At 48.9% G+C, this 22,835-nt stretch overlaps 1 protein-coding gene across 1 annotated transcript in view; it reads left to right on the top strand.

Annotated features, from left to right (window-relative positions):
• The window catches only part of ple (tyrosine hydroxylase ple), a 34,210-nt gene that overhangs the window by 5,015 nt on the left and 6,360 nt on the right, over positions 1–22,835 (top strand). Inside the window, exons 2-12 of the mRNA XM_077637951.1 lie at positions 4,817–4,930; positions 9,307–9,411; positions 10,578–10,764; positions 12,014–12,102; positions 14,132–14,199; positions 14,289–14,339; positions 14,749–14,894; positions 15,913–16,048; positions 17,576–17,702; positions 18,886–18,981; positions 22,169–22,302. Of these exons, the coding sequence (XP_077494077.1) occupies positions 4,817–4,930; positions 9,307–9,411; positions 10,578–10,764; positions 12,014–12,102; positions 14,132–14,199; positions 14,289–14,339; positions 14,749–14,894; positions 15,913–16,048; positions 17,576–17,702; positions 18,886–18,981; positions 22,169–22,302 (1,253 nt within the window). The remainder of the gene's footprint in view (positions 1–4,816; positions 4,931–9,306; positions 9,412–10,577; positions 10,765–12,013; positions 12,103–14,131; positions 14,200–14,288; positions 14,340–14,748; positions 14,895–15,912; positions 16,049–17,575; positions 17,703–18,885; positions 18,982–22,168; positions 22,303–22,835) is intronic.

The raw sequence follows: 22,835 nt of genomic DNA, 5'->3' as shown, positions 1-22,835 counted from the left end.
AAGTGTAGGGAGACGTGTTTAAAGAAAATGACGAATTTTAATAACTTACAACACATTTAAACAAAAATAAAGGAAAAAAAGGCTGAGCATGGTGGCAACTACCACTGCCCCGTTTAAAAGGGGGACGCTCCTACCTTCCATTCATTCATCCATCCAGCGCTTCATGGTCGTGGGTAACCGCCAGTCTGGGGACGATCAGAGTGTCGATCTGGCAAAGAATGCAAGTAAAGGTTGCTCTGAATCAAGCCGGCTCAGTTATAGGCGCAAAACGGTGTCGTAAGCTTCGCTCTCGCTTTTCCAGGAAGGCAGGTGCCGGGGCAAATCAAGCCACGGACCGGATCGGCATCGACGCCGGCCACTTGGCCGCGACGACCTCTCGTTGCGAGAGGTCGCTCTACGCGTCGCGTCTCGGGCGATGATGGAGCGGCCGACCGAAGGGCAGCCTGTTGCGCGTGGCCGCTTCTATCCCCCCTCTCTCTCTCCTGCGTCCCCCACTCCCTCTCCGCCACCACGGGCGTATCCGCCGCGACCGGGGCACGTCCGGCTAGAAAGCTAGCTGCGCTGACGCAGGGCAGGAGGAGGCCGACTAAAAGAGAAAAAACGAAGAAAGAAGTGAGAAAGCGACGGAAGAGGAGAGAAAGAAAAGAGTGACCAACAGAGCCGGATCGCGGGGTGTGCAGCGGAGCGTAACCGGAAGGAGGGCCACTTCCGAGTAAGATGAACGGCGCCACCGGTCCGCTGTCGCTGGCAGTGGAGCCACTTGCACCCACGCTCTCTCCTCCACGGTCAACCCGTTGGGTCGATCTGCCTACGGGCCGGGGTTGCTCAAGCAAATGGCGGCCGGAAAGTTTCGGGGCTGTGAATTTTGCTGCCCAGAGCGAGAGGTAGGCGGGATGGAGGAGTCGTTTCCCCCAGCGCCGAGCATTAGGAAGGATGTGCCTGAACACTGGAGCGCCTGCGTAGCACTTTACGCGAATCAGCGTGGCACCGAGAATGACGAAAAGACGAAAGGAAGCTTTTGAAGGTGTTTCCGAAATTCTCTTCGATGGGACTGGACGCTTCACGTTCCACACTTGCTCGGAGTACGCATTCCTGCGGTTAAATCCAACGGGAAAGACGGTTGCAGCGAGACGCGAGATGAGTGATCATTTCGTGAAATTAAAACATGTACTTACGTTGACGAGCGCAGTGTGCACTTGATTGTGGCCTTGAATGTACCAATAAAAAAAACAATCACAGCGCAGTCATCTAGAGGAACAGTCGATAGAAAGCAATTCCCCAGCGTGCAGTTATAAGAAGGTCGATGAGCGCAAACGTCTCATTGCTTCCCGATTCGGAAGACATCCGCCAGCTCGGGTTCCCGTCAGTGCAGTTGGACAACCAACGCCTGCAAGTGGAGCTCGGTTGGCTTGACATTAGACAGGCTACTTCTTGTTGACATGCTTTGGGTAAGTGGATATCGCAATTTTAACTCTATGCCACACTAGGGTTAAAACAAGGAGCCAGCCTCACCATCCATTCTAGTTCAAATGCAAGATGTGAAATTAGTATAGCCAGAACGTAATAATAAAAATACGCGCCTAAGTCACTTCCTATTTTGACTGCAGTGGTTACCCGCCAACGAAGTGTAGCAGATCTTGTTATGTTAACTGCACTTCGGACAAAAAAAAAAAAAAAACGCCATGGTGTGATTGGCGTGAAGCTATTTGTTCTCCGCAGTGCCTCAGGTCATGTGGGTACTGGTCGAAGACAGCAAGTGCAACTGAAGTATGGTGGCAGGCTATGTAGACGTTTCAGCCAAGGCAGCTGTCCCTACATCGGCCACGTGTACAACTACTCAGGGTGCAAGCATGAGCGCTTTTCGCGAGCGACGGTGAAGGTTGGAACCAATCACTGACACCTGCGGTCCTGTATCAATCATGTGGGTACAGGTACGCCGTCCATTTATATGGCAAATCAAGTTGTACCTTGTACGAAGAGTTGGAGAAGGATTTTTGGCCTGGGTAGTCAGAGCAGCAGTATGTGTCAGCAATACAGTCGGCATAAACATGGAAATGATCTTAAATGTGCGACTTGCTGCCCCAGCTCAGGTGCTTTAGTATCGATGGCAGATGCCGGGGCTAGCAAAAATCTTTTCCTTCCTTTTTACTATTATTAAAAAAAAAAAACACTACCACCACCACCACAGATAGCCTACCTAGATACTTCGAGCGTGCGGTGTTCCTGTAAAGCGTGGTCTGCCACATAGAGATTGTAAGTGTAAGAAAGCCAACTTTTTGTGCGACTGTGCGTGGAAGATTTGAAAGCGAAGAGCAGTGTGGTTTCCTAGAACCATTCGGGCTCTTTGTTTCTTTTCATGCCAAGCCAACGGGCTCAAACTCCGTTCCATAGCAAGAATGTATAACCCTTCTCTGTGCTCCAAAAAATTGAAACACTGCACCTGCCAGCACATTTCTTACTTTACGCTCGTATGAGGTTATTACTTGCAGCATGATTTTCCGGGCTAATTGGTTTATACTGAAATAAGAGGTTAGAGTCTAAGTGTCGTATCTGTTACTTATGAATACAAATACTTATGAAATATTTATGAATAAAATACTATATTCACCACCGCATAGAGCGTTCGCTGAATCTCTCGTTACAGAGTGACAACCGCCGTCCTGTGAGTTTTATATTTAAAAGCGTGAGCTCTTATAACGTTTCTCATTTCTTGGGGTCTGCTACCACCTCCCTTCGGCGTGAAATTTTTTAAGTCCGAGGAATTCAAGATTACGGCCCCCATAGTAAATCGATATAGCAGCCCAATTGGTGATTGATTGGTGACGCCATTAGTGTATCGAATTGGTGATTGCTGACGTCACTGATACATTCAAGATGGTCGCCAATTGATGACGTCACCGATAAACCCAAGATGGCGGCCGCCATAGGAAATCAATAGCAACCCAATTGGTGATTTATTGGTGACGTCACTGATATATCCAATTGGTGATTGATAGATGACGTCACTTATAAATCCAATATGTCGGCCAATAATTGGTGTACCTCATTTTAATCTCGTTCATATCAGTTCTAGTAAACCAAACAAACAGCTAACGCTCGTTACCTCATCTTCCAGATGGTGGCGGCATCAATATTTTTTTTTTACCAGCTCGAACACAGCTTCATATTCCTTCATTTTTTGCTTTTTACTTCCTTTTTATACTTCTATCTAAATTCGCTATCTATATCCTTTGCGGCCTTTTTTCTTTACATTAATCTTCGGCGGGGTCTGCCTCTGTAGCTCTTATCACTTCGCGGACAGGGTGCAGTGGACGTTTCTTCTTCCACGTGGCCTCAATTTCGGCGAGTAGACGGCAACAAGTGGCGCACGTCTTCTTCGTCGCTGCGGGGAAGCGTGAAATCTGGGCTCCTTAGCCCCGGTGCCACAATGAGCTGAGGCGCGGGAACAAAGACCCACCCGCCGTGGGGATCCCTTTTGTGCTCGCTTCCGGGGTCTCGAATTACGCTCCGCTCCCGTGAGCCAGCCTTCCTGGGAGGCCGCCGCAAAGTGCGGCCCCCGCTACGTCGGCGCCAAAGTCGACATTTGGGAGCTCTTCCTCGCAGCGACCTTTTGACGCGCCTCTGAAAAGACATGGCCCTCCTTCTACGGAGCAATAGGGCCTCTAGGCATGATTTTTAACTTTCATCTTGGCCGGGCTCTAATCCCTCGCTGTTCTCACCATTGCTCACATTGTTACTCGCTTAAATGAATTCATTCCAGCACGCGTGTGTTCGCGTTAAGACCGCGATCGGACGACGTGTGGTGGTTTAAGAAACGAAAGCAATCAACCAAGGTGCGTTACATGTAGTAGGCGTGCGTCACTACAGCGAGGAGTGAACAGGGCTGGAAGTAGTAAAGTGTTCATTGTGTTCGTAAACCGAGGCATAAATCATTCAATCCAAACAATGAAGGTGATCGTGCTTTGTCTATTTTTTTTTTGCACAGGAGCAGGTAGACTTCGTTTTTTTGGTTTCGGTGGGCGAAGATGATTTACGTCTAGAGGCTGTACATAGGCTATGGCTAGGCTTAGGGCCCGGCTCCTTCTTTTATCTCCTCTTCCCGTCCCCCAGAGCAGAGTAGCAGGCCAGATATTTATTTTTCAGGCCAACCTCTCTGCCTTTCTTATTAATAAACCCTCTCTCTCTCTAGGGTTTTTTAACGCGCTCTGAAATCGCGGAACACAAGGACGTTTTTTCATTTCGCCTCTATCGAAATGCGGTCGAAGTGGCCGGAATTAACTCTGAGTTGAACAGCCGAAACGGATAACTGGTAGCATACCATCACCTAAAGTTCTTCACTTTTCTCTAAACCTTGAAGGCAGAAAGATATAAAAGGAAAGACCACTGGGCTGGAACACGACCCACAACTTGACTAGACTGATTGTTTACAGTGTAGGCAAACAAAAACTTTTGAGACTTCAGATACAAGGCTGTACTCATTAGGCTTCCGGTTCACTATTTATGCGAGTGAGTGTGTAACACCACCGTCAGTGCCTTCATCGCATTCCTCTTACGGTTTTTTTTTTATTTTCAAACTCTTAGGCTTCTTGGTTTGTTCACGTTAATCGCGGCCAAAGCGGCAAAGCTCTGTTAAAGATTTGCCGTAACGAGGTCTCATTTCTTGCGCGAATGTTTAATCCCCGAGAGAGCATAAGCGCTCAACCGCAGCGTCTGCGTCTTTCGGAATAGTGAGTTGAAAGAAGGTGAGTCTGGGTAGGCGTGCCTACCCACGTGATCATGGTTGACCGTGTTCCCTTTGCGCTGACGTCCGTCGCAGCACGGCTACCCATCTCGGCGTCGCTCGCTGCTGGACGATGCCAAGTTCGAGACTCAGAAGCGCCGCGAGGCCCAAAAGCTGCGCTCCCAGGACGAGGATGCCATTCTGGAGGATGTGAGTACCGCGACCTCTTGACGTCATTCTGCTGACGTCAGCGGGGCCGCAGAACGAGATAAGGAGGAGGAAGCAGTTTGGTTTTAAGCTGTACACTCAATGAAAGAAGTGCTTTGACTTCTTGCGACGCGCGGTATAATTCCGCCGCCTTTTTTTTTCACTTCTAGCGCTGTGCGTTGTAGGGCCTACGTTCCACGACGTCCATCTATTAACGCGCATTTTCCCGGCGTCCCCCTTGGTTGCCCTCCGAGGCCAGAATTCTTCCATCGTTTCTTTTCTTTTTTTTTTTTTTTTGGGGGGGAGCCGGCCAGGGACAGGCTCTATAAGGGAAGCTGACGTGTCGCCAGGGCTCTCGTTTGATACCTCTCGTTCACTGTCCTCGGAGATCTATCGTGAACCCTCGAATACCTTGCGCATAATGTGAGATAAAGTACTCGTTATTCCTACCGCCAGCCTGTGGCTATTTGCTTGCTCATTAGCAGAGAGATTGCTCAAAACGTTTTGGGACGCTCGTCGAAGAGATTGATCCATTTACAATCGATTTTCAATCGATTTCACTGAGGACTTCAAAGCGTCTAGGGAGTTTCACGCATTAAAGGCGTATGTCGCCTGCACGTTGCTTCAAGGTGGTTACGACTGTTTTTGTTAGTTCCGCAGAGACGGCGAAGTTACCACGGACTCTTTCTTCTTTGTGAATCGCCGTCGTGGGAGAATACGTTGGTGAGATTGGATGAAAACGGTTCCACAACGTCGCTTCCCTGTGGACTGCGTCATTTCCCTTGCTCTTCGGGTTTGGATATTCTTCGAGCTGCTGTCGAGAGCCTGCTCCATCTTGTCTCCGCTTCGAGGACAGACGCATAAATTAAGTTTAGGCTTCAGCATTGGCGGCTTGTTTGTAATTACTGTGCCAGCCGTTTTAGCCTCGTCAGCTCGCGAAGTCGACGAGGGAAGCCTCCGAACGCGTAATGTTTAACGACTCCGGTAACTTTTTCAGAACAAAATGTTCATTTCAGGCTGCCTTAGACGTTTTGTCGTCGGTGTTTGTATCAGCCTTTGTGCTTTGGTACGCCATCCTGAAATTCGTGACTTCGTTTGAACACAGCTGACTTTTAGCGTTTTGTGTCGTAGTGGGACGGCAGCTGTCAGGCATGCTTCCTCTGGTGAGTGAAAGTATTCTAGAAGTGCTAAACGCAACACTTGTCCTTATTTAGACGTAGGCAAGGCTCGGGTAATGCGCCAATGTTTGTCCTTCAGTGCCATGAAGTCATACCCACTCTCTCTCTCCATGTCTTCACGCCTTCTGGGCTGTGGTAAACGTTTCCTACGAGTTCTCAGAGCGAAGCTATGGGCGAGTCTAGCCTCAGCACTGACATGGTGACACCGTGTCTCTCGGTACCCTGGCGTGCAGTTGCTTCCAGCGCAACGGCGGCGATGCAGCATAACAGCAAAACAGCACGGACTCGGCGCTAAATTGAAGACGTATAATACAGTTTAATTTCTCGAGACTCTTTCTTGTGAATGGCGTGAACAGGCTTTAGAAAACTAAACAGACCGAGAGCTCTTAGTTACAGTACTGACAACCTACTGCTCAGACGCCTGCACATTTGTGGACTACCCAGTAGACGGCGTTTGTGCTCACATATGACTGCTGCGAAACAGCAGAAAAATTTTAATGGCACAAGACTTTGTCTACACGCGCTTTTCACAGAGCATTTTGGCTAATATGGAAGCCTGCCTGCCTGTTTCGTTCGTCAAAAACGTTATCAGGATAATGTGACTCAATCGATTCGTGAGCGCCCGCGCTTTCTGATCACCCTCCTGCATCACGCTACTGCGATGAAGGGGCATTAATATTTCCTGAACTTATCTGAAAGTTTTACCCCACAAAACAGCCATGTCGGATCTCTAGACACAGTTTGGGAGTCTTCTTCAGTTTTCGAAACAAACCTTATCTTTACCAACATGCTAAATGTTTTCCTTCCTGCTATATTACAAGCGTGAGGAGTAAAAATTTTAAGCAGCAGGGAGGGGGAATATTTTGATTTTTATTTGAGATACATCAAAATAGCACCCAAAGCTGCTTTACCATTTCATATTGTGCGGAGCGTTGCTGTTCACTGGCGGCATAGTGCCTTTCTATGTGATAGACGGATTCTTGTCTGGGCCTTTGACGACACAGCCGTACTCGGACTACAACTACAGTACATTTTAGCACACAACGCTCCAAAGGGTGACCAGGACTATTCCTACTACCACTTCCATCGCCCCTCATACTCTCGTAGTCGAATTTTATCGTATGGTCAGGTGTCATGGTCGCTGAAAAGTAAAAATATCAAAAACTTCATAAAAATGGTGTTGACAAGCGGAGACATCACAACTCACACAGGTTCTTTCATCGCATTGAGGCAGACAACCGTTCATTGTATTTATTTGTGCCGCCAAGTTCTCTGGTTGTCAACATTCCTTTGACGTAGGCAGCGACCGTGTTCTCGCCTTCTGGTTACCACTGATATTACTGTTCTTACTTCGGCTATCAATCACTTTTGAGATTACTGGTGCTATTAATTACTGGCAGCAACTGCAACTGGAATGAAAGAGCTTTTTTGTTTTCATCAAAAGACCTCTGTAAGCACTGAATTAAGCGCCAACACATTTATTCCAGTTAGCTCGAGGTCCTTTAAGAATGCTTGATGCAAAAGGAAAATAGTAACACAAAGTGACTCTTACGGAGCTAGAACCACAAAAGAAAAACTGACAACTGTTGTAGAACGAGATCATAAAAAAAATAGCTCGTAAATTACCCGCCATCATGAGCTCATCGTGAACTCAGAAAAGTCCTCAATCGCAATGTATACGCTGCATTTCAACATAATTCCTTCATTTAACACCTCATCAATTTTCGTGCTAACACTGACACGAGTATAATGAAGGCGGCCCCCAATGCATAGTCTTGTGTCATTGCAGTGCTGTGTCGTGATGACGTATCTTGGCCGTTCTGTTTTGCCGTTGTGGGTTTGTGACACGCGTTGTTGTATCGTGCGCTGTTTTGCTGCTGTGCTGTTTCGTCGCTGTGCTGTTTTGACGTGGATCGTGTTGTGGTGTGCTGTTTTGACGCGTGCTGTTTTGTCGCGTTGTGAGCCGTATTGTGTGCGCTGTTTGAACGAGGACTGTGTAGTGCGCTGCTTTGCCGCGCTGCCTCTTGGCTTGTTGTAACTGTTCCTGTAGTCTTCGTGAGCAGTATTGACTTGCACCTTGGCTTAATTGGGCAGCATACTGTAGAAATGTTCTTTCGGTTCTCTTTAGTCTAATTGGTAACTAACACGTAGAAAGAGTGAAAAAAAGTAAAATTATTTCAGGTCGACAGTCGTTTACTCATTAACTGCGCTTCCACATCGAATGGTAATGCCGTGAGAACTGGGGTCGTCGGGTAGCCTGGCGTAAGAACCGTTGGAGCCGATCTGTTGGGAAATGCCAACTGCTGGTGAATATGCGGCAATGAAACTCTTGCGTCACATAATTTAACGATTTGCATAACCTGTAATTTCGGGACGGCGCAAGTTAGTGTTGATTTCTTTTTCTGCTTACGTTCGGAACAACCTTTTCGTAGACGTACTCGTTAACAGATGGCGCCTCAGATCGTAATTACCGGCAAGGCCTGCCAGCGGGAATGGCATATTTTTAAATACTCGGTTCTCAACCTCTCGGGACTCTCCAGTTACCTAAAAAATGCACGTTTGAGATATCCCTATTCAGTTACGCCGTGTTCGCTAGTGGGGCCAATAGATGGCGCCAGTTGCTGAATATCCAGGAAAGTTGGGTTTGAGATGGTGGTGATGGAAAACATTTATTGCCAAGCAATACAGAGGGGTCCTGTATTGCTTGGCAATAAATGTTTTCCACCAGTGCCACCACCATCTCAAACCCAACTTTCCTGAATTTTCTGCAACTGGAGCCATCGATTGGCCCGACTAGTGAACACGACGTAACTGAATAGGGATATCTCAAACGTGTAGATTTAAGATAACTAGAAAGTCTCGAGAGGTTCTGTGCGGGCATGATGATTATGATGGCCGACTCTTCCTCCTTGCTACAAAATCTTACCTATAAAATGCTTCCTAAACTCACAACTATTTTCGACGGCCATAAATATCAATGGCACGTACCGCACATTCGAAATTCCCCGCGGTGATTTAGAGTGCACAGCGCCCCGCAGCACACGGTGGCAGCCTTTGAAACTAGAAGAGTTTGTCCTGATTTTCTGTGCTTGTTTGAAGACTAGACGGGAGAAATGGGAAATAGGGAAAAGACGCAGGAGACTAGCGCTCGTGTCTCGGGTTTTCACGAGCCATGTCCGGTCGGGCCGAGTGCGCGTGCAGATGCTGTCCGTGGTTGGTGTCGGCTGCGAAGACGCCACCATCAGCGTGGTGTTCGGCCTCAAGAAGGGCGTCCAAGGTTTGGCAGCCATCCTCAAGGAGGTCGAGGTACGTTGGACCCAATGCTGGCTGTTATTCCCCACTTCGAAAGTGCCACGGAAAACTAGCTCTAAGCGAACCTTCTTCCGCTAGTGTGCGGGTGGCGCAAGTACTTCTGCAAAACCGATGGCTGAATGTTTGCTGATTTCTACACTTAAGGCGCGTAGTGTCAGAAAAAAAGCGGTTTCCACCTGAAAATATTGGATGCCACAACACGAAAAGCAAACCGAATGGGTGATCAAAATCTTGGTGTGGGCTAGTCGGTGGTTCATCAGCGCCAGTTCTGTTGTTTGTGTCTTCCCCTTCAGTCCCTGTTTTTTGCGCTGCACTACTCTTACTCAAGATGAATGGGTGAAATTGTATGTGTTTACTTCTGCATAAGTGGGCAGTTTTTTGTTTTGTCCTGTCGAGGACGCCACAAATAGTGTCGTATACAGTGTGGGAGGTAGTCGGCACCGAGCGATCGTATGGAATGAAAAATAACAAGTTATTTGGAGAAATAAAAAAAATCGATAGGCGATTGTGGTAGTGGTAATGCGAAATTTGAGCGCAGCTCTTCAGAAGAGTATAGTGCTTATATAAGGAGGATCTTCCATAGGACGCCACCTTCTGATCATCCATTCCTCCGCAATCGCGTGGAAAGTGGCGTTTCTCTCTCCTACTAGCTGCTAACACGCCACCTGTCACGTGGCGTGTTAAGCTACAACTACGACGCGGAGCGCAGGAACGGAACCCTAAGAGCCGCGCTCTAAAACAGAGCACCCGCCCTTCCGTGGGCACACTGTGGGAACTGTTTTGTCTCTTCGATGATGTGTAGGGAGTCTCAGAACTTACCTAACCGATTCGGTCTGGCATGGAAGCCTTGGACCGCTCAGTGCACTGAGTGTACCTACATAAGTGCAATGAAATAGTAGGTGATTTGAAGTTGAAGGCTGTGCAGGTTGCTGTCAGAATTGCTTCTCGAGTGCATCCATTGCCTCGACGTGATTCTGGGGGTCCTACGGCAACAACAAAAAAAGAAGCGATCGCCTTCTCAACACCTGTGTACTTCCTTTTTTCGCGCTACTTTACCTCACTAACTTTCCCAACAATCGATGCTTGAAAAAATTTAGTTATTCTCTAGCGACCACCAGCGGGTGTGACTTCCCGAGGCGGGGTTGGTATATTGTCCGCAGTCCTGTGGAGGCCGCGTGTCGCACCTGGAGACCCGCACGGGCAGGACGGCCGAGGCTCCCCTGGAGGCGTTCGCCTCGCTCCGGGGACTGGCCCGCGACGCCCTCCTGCGGCTGGGCAAGACCCTGACTCTGGGCGGCCTCGGGGACATGCGCGTCGTCAAGGACGTGGGGTCCGCGCTCGCCGGAGGTATGACGCATGCGCACTTAACCTCTCCTTCTCCTAATCGTCATCATTATCAACATATCCGCCACCACCTGATTTCGAAGTGCCTTAGCCCCGTTTTGAAGCGAAAAGCTTCGCTACGCTAGGTAAAGCAGTCGTCGCGTAGGCAGCACAAAGACCTTGAACGACCTTCAGCCCCAACCACGTTAGCCGTGTATGACCATATGTGGTACAGTTATGGTGGCGAACCCTTGACCTTTAAGTGACCTTTGACCTCTGACCTTTGACACTGGGTGACCTTTGGGTTGACATTTGACCTTAAGAACATCCGATGGGGTGATGTGAAGCCACGTGGTGACAACGGATGGGGTGACGTAAGACCCATGTGATACCACGTCATAGCCACGTGATCGTGTGTGTGCATATAGAACGTTCGTCGCGAGCGTGTAGCGGAGCTGCCATGGACGAGCCTCAGACGCTTAGCAATCTTAGCTTGCTTTCCGCTGAATTCCAGGGTCAGCCAAGTTAAGCCAATGCCAATTTTTATTTTTTTCTTCCCTGCATAGAAGCCGGTGATCGTCATTATCGCGCGTAACACTGGGTACTTGCTTTCGAGGAGACCAACCTGTCCACTTGGATTCTGTCTGCAAGATAGACAGATAGGAAACGGCGCTTTTGCACAAATCTTCGTAGCGACTACCATGTCGAAGTTCTCACAACGTTTGCTGCGAATATACCGACTTGCCAACAACGACGGGAAGTGTCTTCATTGCTTCTTTGGTGCAATCGTTAATCTGCCGCGTTTGACAAAGCCGGCAGTCAAATGCCCCCAAAATGCAATCTCTCCTCTGGAATGTTGTCACACTGAAGTGTTTGGTGTGTAAATGAGTGGCATCCAAATCAAGAGGAAGAAATGGGCTTGAGCAGGGCATGTAATGCGAAGGCAAGATAACCGCCAGTCCTTAGAAGTAACAGAGTGGATTCCAAGAGAAGGCAGGCGTAGCAGCGGGCGGCAGAAAATTAGTTGGCCGGATGAGATTAAGAAGTTTGCGGGATATGGTGGCCGCAGCTGGCAAAGGACAAGGTTAATTGGAGAGATATGGGAGAGGACTTTGCCCTGCAGTATGTGTGGTCATGCTGATGGTGACGAAATGAGTGAAGAAACAAATAAATGAACAAACGAGAAAACAGACAAATAAGGAACAGTTTACTTTCGGTTGGGGTCGACGTTGGCGGGCTTAATGAAGGCGTATATACCTCGCGCGCCACGCAGACATCTGGTTCCCGCTGCACATCACGGACCTGGACTTCTGCACACACGTGTTGACCAAGTTTGAGCCGGACTTGGACAGCGACCACCCGGTGAGGGAGGCGTTTGCGTTTTCAGTTTTGAAGCGAAAAGCTTCACTACGCTACGTGACCTCGAACGACCTTCAGCCAACCGCGTTAGCCATGTATGACCATATGTGGTACAGTTATGGTGTCGAACCCTTGAACTCTGACCTTAACCCATGACCTTTAGTGTACCTTTGACATTAAGTGACCTTTGGTTGACCTTAAGAACACCCTATAGGGTGATGTGAAGCCACGTGATGACATCCGATGGGGATGTCGTAAGACCGTGTGATGATAGCCACGTGGCCGTGTAGGTATATATAGAACGGCTGTCGCGAGCGTGCAGCGGAGCTGCCATGGACCAGCCTCAGACGCTTAGCAAGCGTGCTTGCTTTTCGCTGAATTCCAGGGTCAGCCAAGTGAAGCCACTGCGAATTTTTTCTAAATGCCGTTGGTGTCCAATAGAACTTGACGTAACAGTGCGTCCCCGAGGCCCTACACATCATTTAAAGTATTTATCATTACGCGCTCGCTTATTTAGGAATGCTGCAATGCGATTTTCGCGTTTTGCAGGGTACCATGTGTCCAACATTCTCGGACAAAAATTTTGAGTATTGCGAAATTGTGCGGCGCTCTTATAGAAGTATTGAAGGTAATGGTTCGTTCTTCCGATGTCTAGCGAAATCTTTCTTTTAATGTTTTTCCATCGCTCGCATCGAGCAGTTAAGGCTGCCATAAAAAAAAAAAACAATGGGGAACGCTTTTGACAATAGGAAGAGCGTTTGTAGCAAAAAAAAAGTACTGTATCCCGTTCCAAAATCTTTTTTGCCCATAATTGTTGGGCATGCAATAAAAACGTACATGACGTGACAGAAAAAGATTAAATAATGAAATAACCACTACAAGGTGTATCAATTCGCTCTCGCCCTAGCATATACTAGCCTACCCGGTTAGCTCATTTGGTATAGCGACTGCTCCGGTGAAGCGGAAACGGTAACAAACGCAATATTACGGGCAACACAATATGATACTAAGGTAAATGAAAATCTAAGAGAAATCAGTTAGGCAAAGTATAGTGAGCATACTTGTAATGAAACAGCCGCAAAGTGCTGCTCGAGACACGCATCGCTCATTTGCAAAGGAACGCTGCGTCTAGGCACTTATACGTCTCATTATCTGTTTGCAGCGCAGTGGGAATTAGGAGGAGTTCACAAGCGTTGGAAACGGCGCTGCCGATGAGGGCCGCTCTTGTAATGTTGGCTTTTAACTGCTTAGCAAGTGACGCAAACGTCGTGCTATCTTTCGATGACTAGACTTGTTTATTTCTGTGCCTGAAGACGCTCTGCCGCACGGATACACAAACTAGGCTCGATTACGCTTTTGACTGTCTGACAGCAGCTGTGAATTTCACGTTAATGGCCGTAATACTTTATTATTAGTAAGTGGTTCAGCCTTTTTGGCAGCATGTCTTCGTGTTAATATGTAGTGGCTGGCTTGTTGGTTACACATATTGACGACTACAGCGCGGTAGGAACTGGGACAGTCAGCGCCTGTGTTTGTGTCGATCCTTCTTGTCCGTGTTCCGACCGCGCTGTAGTCGTCCATATGTCTTCGTCCTTGTGAAGGCTGGTCCACAGGCTTTCCCAGGTTTCCATACACTTTCGGCCTCAAATCTCTCCGCTATTACAGGGAGGTAATCACTCATTGTAATCCACCCAAGGGCAGCTATACTGCTACAGAGGAAAGCTATACAGCTTCCACAGAAACTTTGTAATTAAAGAAAAATTCTTCCTGGTAAGGGGTTCGAACTCGGGACCACCGCTTCACCGGAGCAGTCGCTCTACAAACTGAGCTAACCGGGACGGCAAGCTTATGGTAGGGCGAGAACGAATTGATCAATAACTCGAAGTGGGAACAGTGTTGGTCAAATGTTTAGGGGAATCCCCCAAGGTGGAGTATTTCATGCTCGTAAAACCTTCCCTCTCACGTGTCCACCCAGAGTGGGACACTGACCGCGCTTGTTTCTTCGTGATCTCCTCCTCCTCCGTGGCTGCAGGGCTTCTCGGACCCCGTCTACCGGCAGCGGCGCAAGGAGATCGCCCAGATCGCCTTCGACTACAAGCAGTGAGTACCGCTGTTGTGGGAACTGGTCTCTGCAGCGGTGCATGTCCACGAAGTATGCGTGTGTGCGAGCCGCTCTCCGACCTGCGCAGGGGTCAGCCCATCCCGAGAATCGAGTACACGGCCGAAGAGGTGCACACCTGGTGAGTGGCTGCCTACAAGCATGAGCGTAAAAAATAACAACAGTGTATTGCGGGCCTAGATGGGTAGCCACATTCAAGCATACCATCTGCGGGGCTAGTTGGTTGCGATCCATATGTATAGGCAGCGCGAACACAAGCAGGAAGAAGATGCAGACAGGACAGAGTGCTGCATCTGCATCTTCCTGTTTGTGTTCGCGCCTGCTGATACATATGGATCGCAAGCCCAGAATGCTTTTAGATGGCATGCGCCTCATTATCCTGCCAGCTGTACGTAAAACAACTGCGAGAATACTTGCTTGTAACTGCGACACTCAAAAACTTGAGCTGAGTCTTTAAAAAAAAAATTGAACACACCACTCAGGACTAGAGTCGAAGCTGGTAGAGTTTTAGTGAAGTGATTGCGCCGCAGGGGCGTGGTGTACCGGGGTATGCGCGAGCTGGTGTCGACGCATGCCTGCCAGGAGTTCGGCGAAGCGCTGGCGCGGCTCGAGAGGGAGCTGCAGTACGGACCGGACGCCATCCCGCAGCTGGACGACGTCTCAAACTTCCTCAAACGCAAGTGCAGCGCCCTCTTCCTTCCCCGATCGCAACGACCTTTGAACTTACAGCTGCTGGCGCGGACCTGCTAGGAGTAACGCTGAATGCAGCGCGCAGTGGGTTCTTACTGAATGGTTCCTATACTTGCTGACAACTAAGTGTGCTCGCTATTTCGGTGCAAGTTTGGAGCAGTTGGCGACGGTTTCCGCAAGCGGGCTGTTCTCTAGCCAACCGCACGAGTCTCGAAGCTGACGGTTTGCGCTCGTAATTAGTTTTTCGTTACCACCCTCTTGTAGAGAGCGTTTTATGTAGCGTGCCACCATCTTGCCTTCCACACGCGATAGAGAATTAGATTCCTCGTCTAAGAAAGGGGGATCCTTGTTAGAGATCACAGACTGGGGCACTCCCCAATATGAGGGGGATTCATCTGTCTGCAATGTGCGAAGGTCTTTCCCGCACCCGGTTCTTCTCGCCTGATACAAAGGCCTATAAGGTTGATGAGTTTCGACAAGCGGTACACTCCGAGCCAAGGATAGATAAAATGGACCAAAGGCATCATTTAGTTCTCGCGACGAGCGGTTAGTCTGTCAGAAGACTAACGGCCGGTGTCCCTTTCCATTCAATCTCTATAAGAGAGTATGGATTGGCCTTTTGAGGGACTAATGGTCGCGGCAACGCAATTATCCACAAAATGGCTAAGCGGCCACTGAGTTTACTGCTCATGACTGAAGAAAAAAGAACGCCGACCAAAAGGTTGTTGTTTAAAACGAAGACGTTTCGGCTTCCATACGGAAGCCTTGATCAAGGCTTCCGTATGGAAGCCGAAACGTCTTCGTTTTAAACAGCAACCTTTTGGTCGGCGTTCCTTTTTCTTCAGTCATGAATCTTCTACCCGACCAGACGAGATTTCGTCAGACTTTTGATTTCATGAGTTTACTGCTAAGTCGGGTGCCTGGATGTCCGGTCGCTTCCGAGGCACCCTACCGCTGGTGTCACCCCCGTGTGACAGGGCGGCGGCCGTGCCCAATTGGCGCAGGTCGCAGCGGCTTCACCCTGCGCCCGGCCTCGGGCCTGCTGACAGCCCGCGACTTCCTGGCCTCGCTGGCGTTCCGCGTGTTCCAGTGCACGCAGTACGTGCGCCACGGCTCGGCGCCGCACCACTCGCCCGAACCGTGAGTACGAGGCGTACTTCCTCACCCGCACCCCGCCTTACGGTTTGATGGGAAACGGCTCGGAAGACGGGGCGAATAAGGGAACAGGATAGCATCCCTTACAAAAATTTCGTTAGGCACTCTATAGACTGTCCATAGACTTCTGTCTATAAAGTCTATAGACTCTCTATAGACAAACCCTAGAGAAACTCTGTAGGCAACACAAATCCTATAGAAAGTCTATAGACAATGTATAGATTTATGGCCATACACTTCTAGTAGACTATTGGTTATAGACAGTCTGTAGACTGTGAATAGATAAAAAGAAAAATCTATAGGAAGGCAATAGAGTCTATAAGAGGTATATGGACTGCCTGTAGACCATGGACTATCTGTAGACTGTGTAGGCTCACCTTTTAACTCCGCACTGAACACAGGAAAGCCGATTCTTGCTCTCTAAACACGAATGAGCCTGTATGGCAAACCTGTCCTCTAGCATGCTCCCTTTTATGAAAGGGAGTGCGTAGAAGACAGGTTACACCCTTTTTTACTCCTTTCTACTTAGAGTGTGGGCTGCTTAAACCTTCCATATTGCATGACTACAGCGCGACGAACGGGACATATAGGAAGGACACACGCAGGGACACAACACAGCGCTGACTCACAACGGACATCTTTATTAGCTGGCCAGCCGGAATAAGTGTCCAACTGGCGGCCACAAATGGAAAGTAACGCACACAAGTCATGCAGCGGAAGCAAAGAATTATAAAATGTCTCAAAATAAAGCTCGAACGTCTGAACATTCGCAGTCGAGATAACGTTTTTTTCTCTTTCTGAAAGCGATATGGATTGGTGCACTTAAAACAGAACAGCACAGGAGAAACAGAAAAGTCGCTACTGTTGCGGTTTCTGTCCTTAAGGGAGAAATTATATGCACCCGCTCTGTGGGATCGGCCAAGACACGGGCGTCAACCTCCTGATTATGAAAAATATTTTGCAGGGAAATATTTGAAAGCACAAGAGCTGATTAATAAAGTAAGCAACCTTTTCTGGTTCTCTGAGGTTGATGACTAGTTGAATGATGGAATTAAGAGCACTATGCGTTCACGTAATACGTTTGAGTAGGAATGAATCCTGTGCTTGACCTGTAGAAAGGAAACTTTTTGTCTTTGCTTCGACACTGCTTTGTCTTTGCTGTAACCCAAGCATGGTAACCAACACCCCTTCCGGAGAACCATATTCCTACCCACTACTCCCCAACGGAGAGCAGGGCAGTTTCCCCAGGCCCGCTCTCCCGGCTTTAGGTCCCTGTAGTAGCTTTTCCCATTTTATTTTATTTTCCACCATCTTGCGTGCGAAAGCCCGGTTGACCTCAGGGACGTATTCAGTTCTTAATACGATCGGCTTTGGGCCTGTTATACGTGAGTGGTACGGGTTGAGGCACTTTTTTTCCTTATTTACTTTTAAATGCCACAATATACCTCCACCCTGTTCCCCGTCGAGTTAATGCCACGTAATCTAGCGCCATCCCGTGTCCGTTGTGCGCAGGGACTGCATTCACGAGCTGCTGGGCCACGTGCCCATGTTCGCCGACCCGGTGTTCGCCCAGTTCTCGCAGGACATCGGCCTCGCCTCCCTCGGCATCGCAGACGAGGACATCGAGAAGCTGGCCACGGTAGGCGCTGTCGACAGACGCGTCGGGGCCCCTCGTTGAGCTCCACTGGCAACACATCCAAAGTGAACAATGGAAGGGAAAGCCACAGGGTGCTTGCCATCGTTTCGACAAGGTCTTCGTCTGGGCAAAGAGTTAATGATTGGCTATGTTTAAATGGCAAATTCTCGCAGATCATGAGTGGCAGTTTATCAATTTCCCTCAAGAGGAAAGTGTACAACAGCTGTATCTTACCGGTATTCACCTACAGGGCAGAAACGTGGAGTCTAACGAAAAGGGTCCAGCTTAAGTTAAGGACAACGCAGCGAGCTGTGGACAGGAAAGTGGTAGCTGTAACGCCAAGGGACAGTAAGAGGGCAGGGTGGGTGAGGGAACAAACGTGTGTTAATGACATCCTAGTAGAAATCCAAGAGGAAGATAGGGGCTTGGGCAGGGCATGTAATGCGAAGGCAAGATAACCGCTGGTCCTTAAGGGTAACGGAGTGGATTCCAAGAGAACGTAAGCGTAGCAGGGGGCGGCTGAAGGTTAGGTGGGCGGATGAGATTAAGAAGTTTGCAGGCAAAGGGTGCATGCAGCTGGCAAAGGGTAGGGTTAATTGGAGAGACATGGGAGAGGCCTTTGCCCTGCAGTGGGTGTAGTAAGGCTGATGACGACGACGACGATGACGATATTTAAATAGGGTCTTCGCTCCGAGGAGGAAGGTGCTGTCAACTGTTGAATCCTCTTAAGCCGCCATCCGGACAAGATTGATCCTCCCCATCGTGACACCCTTCCCGCTTCATGTCCACCTCCCTCTCACCAGGCGTTCCTCATCGCAGTTAAGGCCCTATTTAAACCTCGCCAGCGATGAACTATTTACCCAGACGAAGACAAGTCTTGCCGAAACGTTGGGAAGCACCCTGAGTCCCCCCCCCCCCCCCCCCCCCGCACCCCTTGTTTACTTTGTGCATGTCTGCACTGGAGAAACTCTCAAATGGCAAATTCTAGAAGTTCAGGGCTTTCACTTTGCTGTGGTCAGACATTATGGCGTTGAAGCACCGATCTGCTTTCTCGGTATCACCTTGTTGGGACATCATTGTTTTTAACCATAGTGTGTTCGCGAGCAAAAAAAAAACGGTAGGAAGTGCAGTCCAGCGTGCGTCCTGTCTCCGTTCGAGTGGCCCGCACCGGGCATTCTCCGTGCAGCTCTACTGGTTCACCGTGGAGTTCGGGCTGTGCAAGCAGGGAGGCGAGATCCGGGCATACGGCGCTGGCCTGCTCTCCTCAGTCGGAGAGATTAAGGTACGTCCACAACGGCTCTTGGGTCCTAGCGGGGGGCTTTCGATAACTCTCGGCCATTAGGGATATCCTTTAACGTTGACACTATGGGATCGAACTCGCTTACTTGCGCTGAGTGGCGAAGCCGCCAAATTCGCGGGATAGCAGTCACGCGTGAAGAACGATGAGGTGCATCGCAGACGCGCGCGTCAAGTTGTGACTTACGGACATTGCAGGCATGGCAAATAGGGAGAGAAGGGGTGATCACTTAGATTCTTACGCAGGAAATGTCATAGCATTTTGCTTTCACTCTCCAGTCTGTTCGAAATCAGATTACATTGGCTTTCACTCACCAGTCTACTTCGTTTTAGATTCTATTCCACTTCTGATTCGATCTGTATTACATTCTTATTCCATTTCTATTCATTCTTTCTTTTATTCGTTTTTGCTGAGTCACTCTTAGTCCGGCCTCTTCATTCACTTCCCTACAAGTGGAGATGAGACAGGTGAAAAGAGGGAAAGGTCCCTGAACATCACCTGTCGCGTTTGGTAGGTGGAGGCTGCACAGAGACGCCGCCGCAGCCGGCCAATTTTCGCATACACGGCACTCCTAATATTATCACACTTATAGCATGGCCAAGTAGCACAGATCTTGATTGCCGATCGAAGAGCGCCGAACAACGGTCGGTGAAAAACAATGCTGGACTTTAGTCGGCGAGTGAACACAGCTTCTGTATGCAAGCGACGGCGTGTCTTCGCTCGCCGTCTGGCGTCAAACATTTTTTGATCCTTACCTTTGAACGAGGGTCCTTTTTTGTCTGTCGTGGCTTAAACGTACTGCCAGAACAGACGATATTTCGTCAAACCTTCGACTTCTTGCCTTGCCTTGAACGCAAGTGCGTGTCTGCGAATTGTGTCGTCGCACTGAACCGACGAGGAGGGGGCCGTCGCATCGTGCGGAGTGATTGAGCAAACAGGCGCGTGCCACGTCTATGCCAACCAAGCACATGAAGCGCAGCCGTCTTGTTTGTCTCTCAGAAAGACCGGTCAAGTCACGAGCGTCTGGGTGTTGGGCCGAAGAGAATGCAAAAGAGTGGAGAATGGGCGGGGGGAGGGAGTGTACACCAGCCTGTCTTTTTAGTTCTTATTACACGTTCTACGCTAGGCGGCGCTACATTTCAGCCTCGCGGTATTTGATTTATCTCTCCACGTGTCCGTTGGGTTCAATTGGGAGATCCCAAGGACGTGATAGACCGGAGTACACAAACAGCGAGGAAGGAGAGCGCTTTGTTCTTCCTGTTCTCTGCCCTCTCATCTTCTTCCTGTCTGCTTTTATTCTCCTTTCCTTTGTGCCCCATTGCAGGGCAAGAGAGGAACTTCTTGAGACTAAGCTTACAAAGGGCGCGCAATCCTGGTAGGACACGGCGATACTAACGATTGAACGTTTATTGCACTTGGCTCGGCTGGAAAACTACACTCTAAGCAGAAAGGAGTAAAAAAGGGAGTAAGTTTTCCTCTAGCGCACTCCCTTTTGTTAAAGGGAATAGGCTAGAGGACAGCTTACTCTCTTTTTTACTCCCACATAGGCGTATTCGTGTTTAGAAAGTGCGAACTATGCCGCAATAAGAAAATGAAGGCAACAAGGCGAAAAGCTGACAGAAAAAATTGCCAGAAGCGCGTAAGGCACTTTCACGCTAGTAACGCGAAAGCACTGCAACACTGTTTTTAATTATATTCCAGTTATATTCCAATTACATTCCAATTCCGTTATATTCCTTTGTAGCCGGTGCAGTTGCAAGTGCTAGCGCCGACAATTACTAATTACCGTTTTGTATTTTTCCCGTCTTTGATGACGTCACACCGTTTCCACCATTCGCGAGTTTTGTAACGCCGCCACTATTTTGGCGACGCCCGGTTTTCATGTCGATAGGCTAGCCATCGAATGCCTTCGCATTAAACGTAATCAGTTCGTGGTCACCGCCACGGTGTGCATTCAGCCAGAGCTTTATCTCTTTTCCTGTCACAGACACCGAGTGGCTTCTTGTGTAATTTTCGCCGCTTTTATCGATTTTGAATGCATCGATAATCACCCTGGTTGATTTATCCTTATGCTTACCAGCGACGAGCCCGTCTGAAAACCCGGGTGTACAGGGCATGTATTGCTTACTGTGGGCAGCATGATAGCTTCTCACAGCAGTTCTTGCTGATCGTTGTGGTGTTCGCGCACCAATTAATTAAGGCGGACATCTACCCGTTTGACCATTATTTTTTTTCCCGCAAAATAGCGGCTCACAGTACTCAACCCTTTCTATGCACAGTACGAAGGCAGTACGTTGCTTTACAGCGCAGCTATAGAACATGGGATTAATACACAGCGCCTATTAACGGCAAGCTTAAAAGGGGCACTGAGGAGGGCAGTTCTATCAATTTCTTTTTTTCTTCATTGCAAATCAATTCTTTGCATCTCTCCGGGTATGCCGAAGTTTGTCTGGAAGCAAAAGGTGCGCACTTGGTTCTGAAAAAATTGCATTAAACAATTTTCCCGCCACTCAGACTTGCGACGTCATGACCGGAAAGCACCCCGTGACTTCATTTCTCCATTCTGCCTGCTATCCTTCATTTCCGCTGCCCCAGCTCAGGTGCTCCAGTATCGATGGCAGATGCCGGGGCTAGCAAAAATCTTTTCCTTCCTTTTTGCTATTATTTTAATAAAAACCACTATCACCACCACCACCACCATCGTCGTTTTTGAGTGAACGGTGATACAGCCTAGCCTCTGAGATCCGCGAGAGTGCCGACGCACGCAGTTCATTTGCGGAATCGGCCTGTGATGGCGACACATGTATTTTATTTTGTGAAATTTTCTAGCTTAAAAATATCCGTTTTCCGCCGCGATGGCTCAGTGGTTAAGGCGCTCGTCTACTGATCCTGAGCACCTGGGTTCGAACCCGACCGCGGCGGCCGCGTTTCGAGGGAGGCGAAACGCAAAAGGTGCCCGTGTGCTGTGCGATGTCAGTGCACGTTAAAGATCTCCAGGTGGTCGAAATTATTCCGGAGCCCTCCACTACGGCCCCTCTTTCTTCTTTCCTTCTCTCACTCCCTCCTTTATCCCTTCCTTTACGGCGGGCGCAGTTGAGGTGTCCGCCGAGATGTGAGACAGATACTGCGCCATTTCCTTTCCCCAAAGACGAATTTTCTCCGGCCCTCGCAGCACGCCCTGTCGGGCAAGCCGGCCATACTTCCCCTCGATCCGGAGAGGACGGCGGTGCAGAAGTACCAGGACCTCGACTACCAGGACACCTACTTTCTGGCCGAGAGCTTTCAAGACGCCCGGGAGAAACTCAGGTGCGGCCCTTTTTTTTGAGCTTTTCCCCCATGTAAGAAACCGGGAGGACTGCCACTGTTGGGTCCCGATGTCTCCAGAAGGGTCCTGTCTTCTTTGAGGATATGTACTCCTCTTGAAGCGACTATCTCTTCTACTTAGGCGTCACAATCATATGGTGTACTTCCGGTCGGAAGTCCCGTCTCTGGACGTTTAGCGTAAGCTCAGATGAAATATGTTTGCAATTTTTTTTGTAAGTATAGGTCAAACTTCTCTAATTTCCTTGGGGCACCTTTCAGCAGCTGCAAAATTTTGTTTGAAAAACGCCTTGTTACTGGCATGAAAAAAAGTACGTGAATTAGATGACAATGATAGCAGCGGTCACACAGCAACTTATCGAACCAGCCACGCACTGTAAAGCGACATTCCTTCTTCAAGCAGAACAGCCCGCTTTCAGTCAGCCAAGGCCCTGAAAGACGCCAAAGTTCAAAAATGAATATTTTTACTAGTGAGACACGTTCTTTGGGCGTCTCTCGCAACGGACAGTTTCATATCC

Source organism: Amblyomma americanum, chromosome 9 (genome assembly GCF_052857255.1).
Source record: "Amblyomma americanum isolate KBUSLIRL-KWMA chromosome 9, ASM5285725v1, whole genome shotgun sequence".
Classification (NCBI taxonomy): Eukaryota; Metazoa; Arthropoda; class Arachnida; order Ixodida; family Ixodidae; genus Amblyomma; species Amblyomma americanum.
The sequence above is the reverse complement of the archived record's forward strand: the minus strand, read 5'-3'. Positions and strand labels throughout refer to the sequence as shown.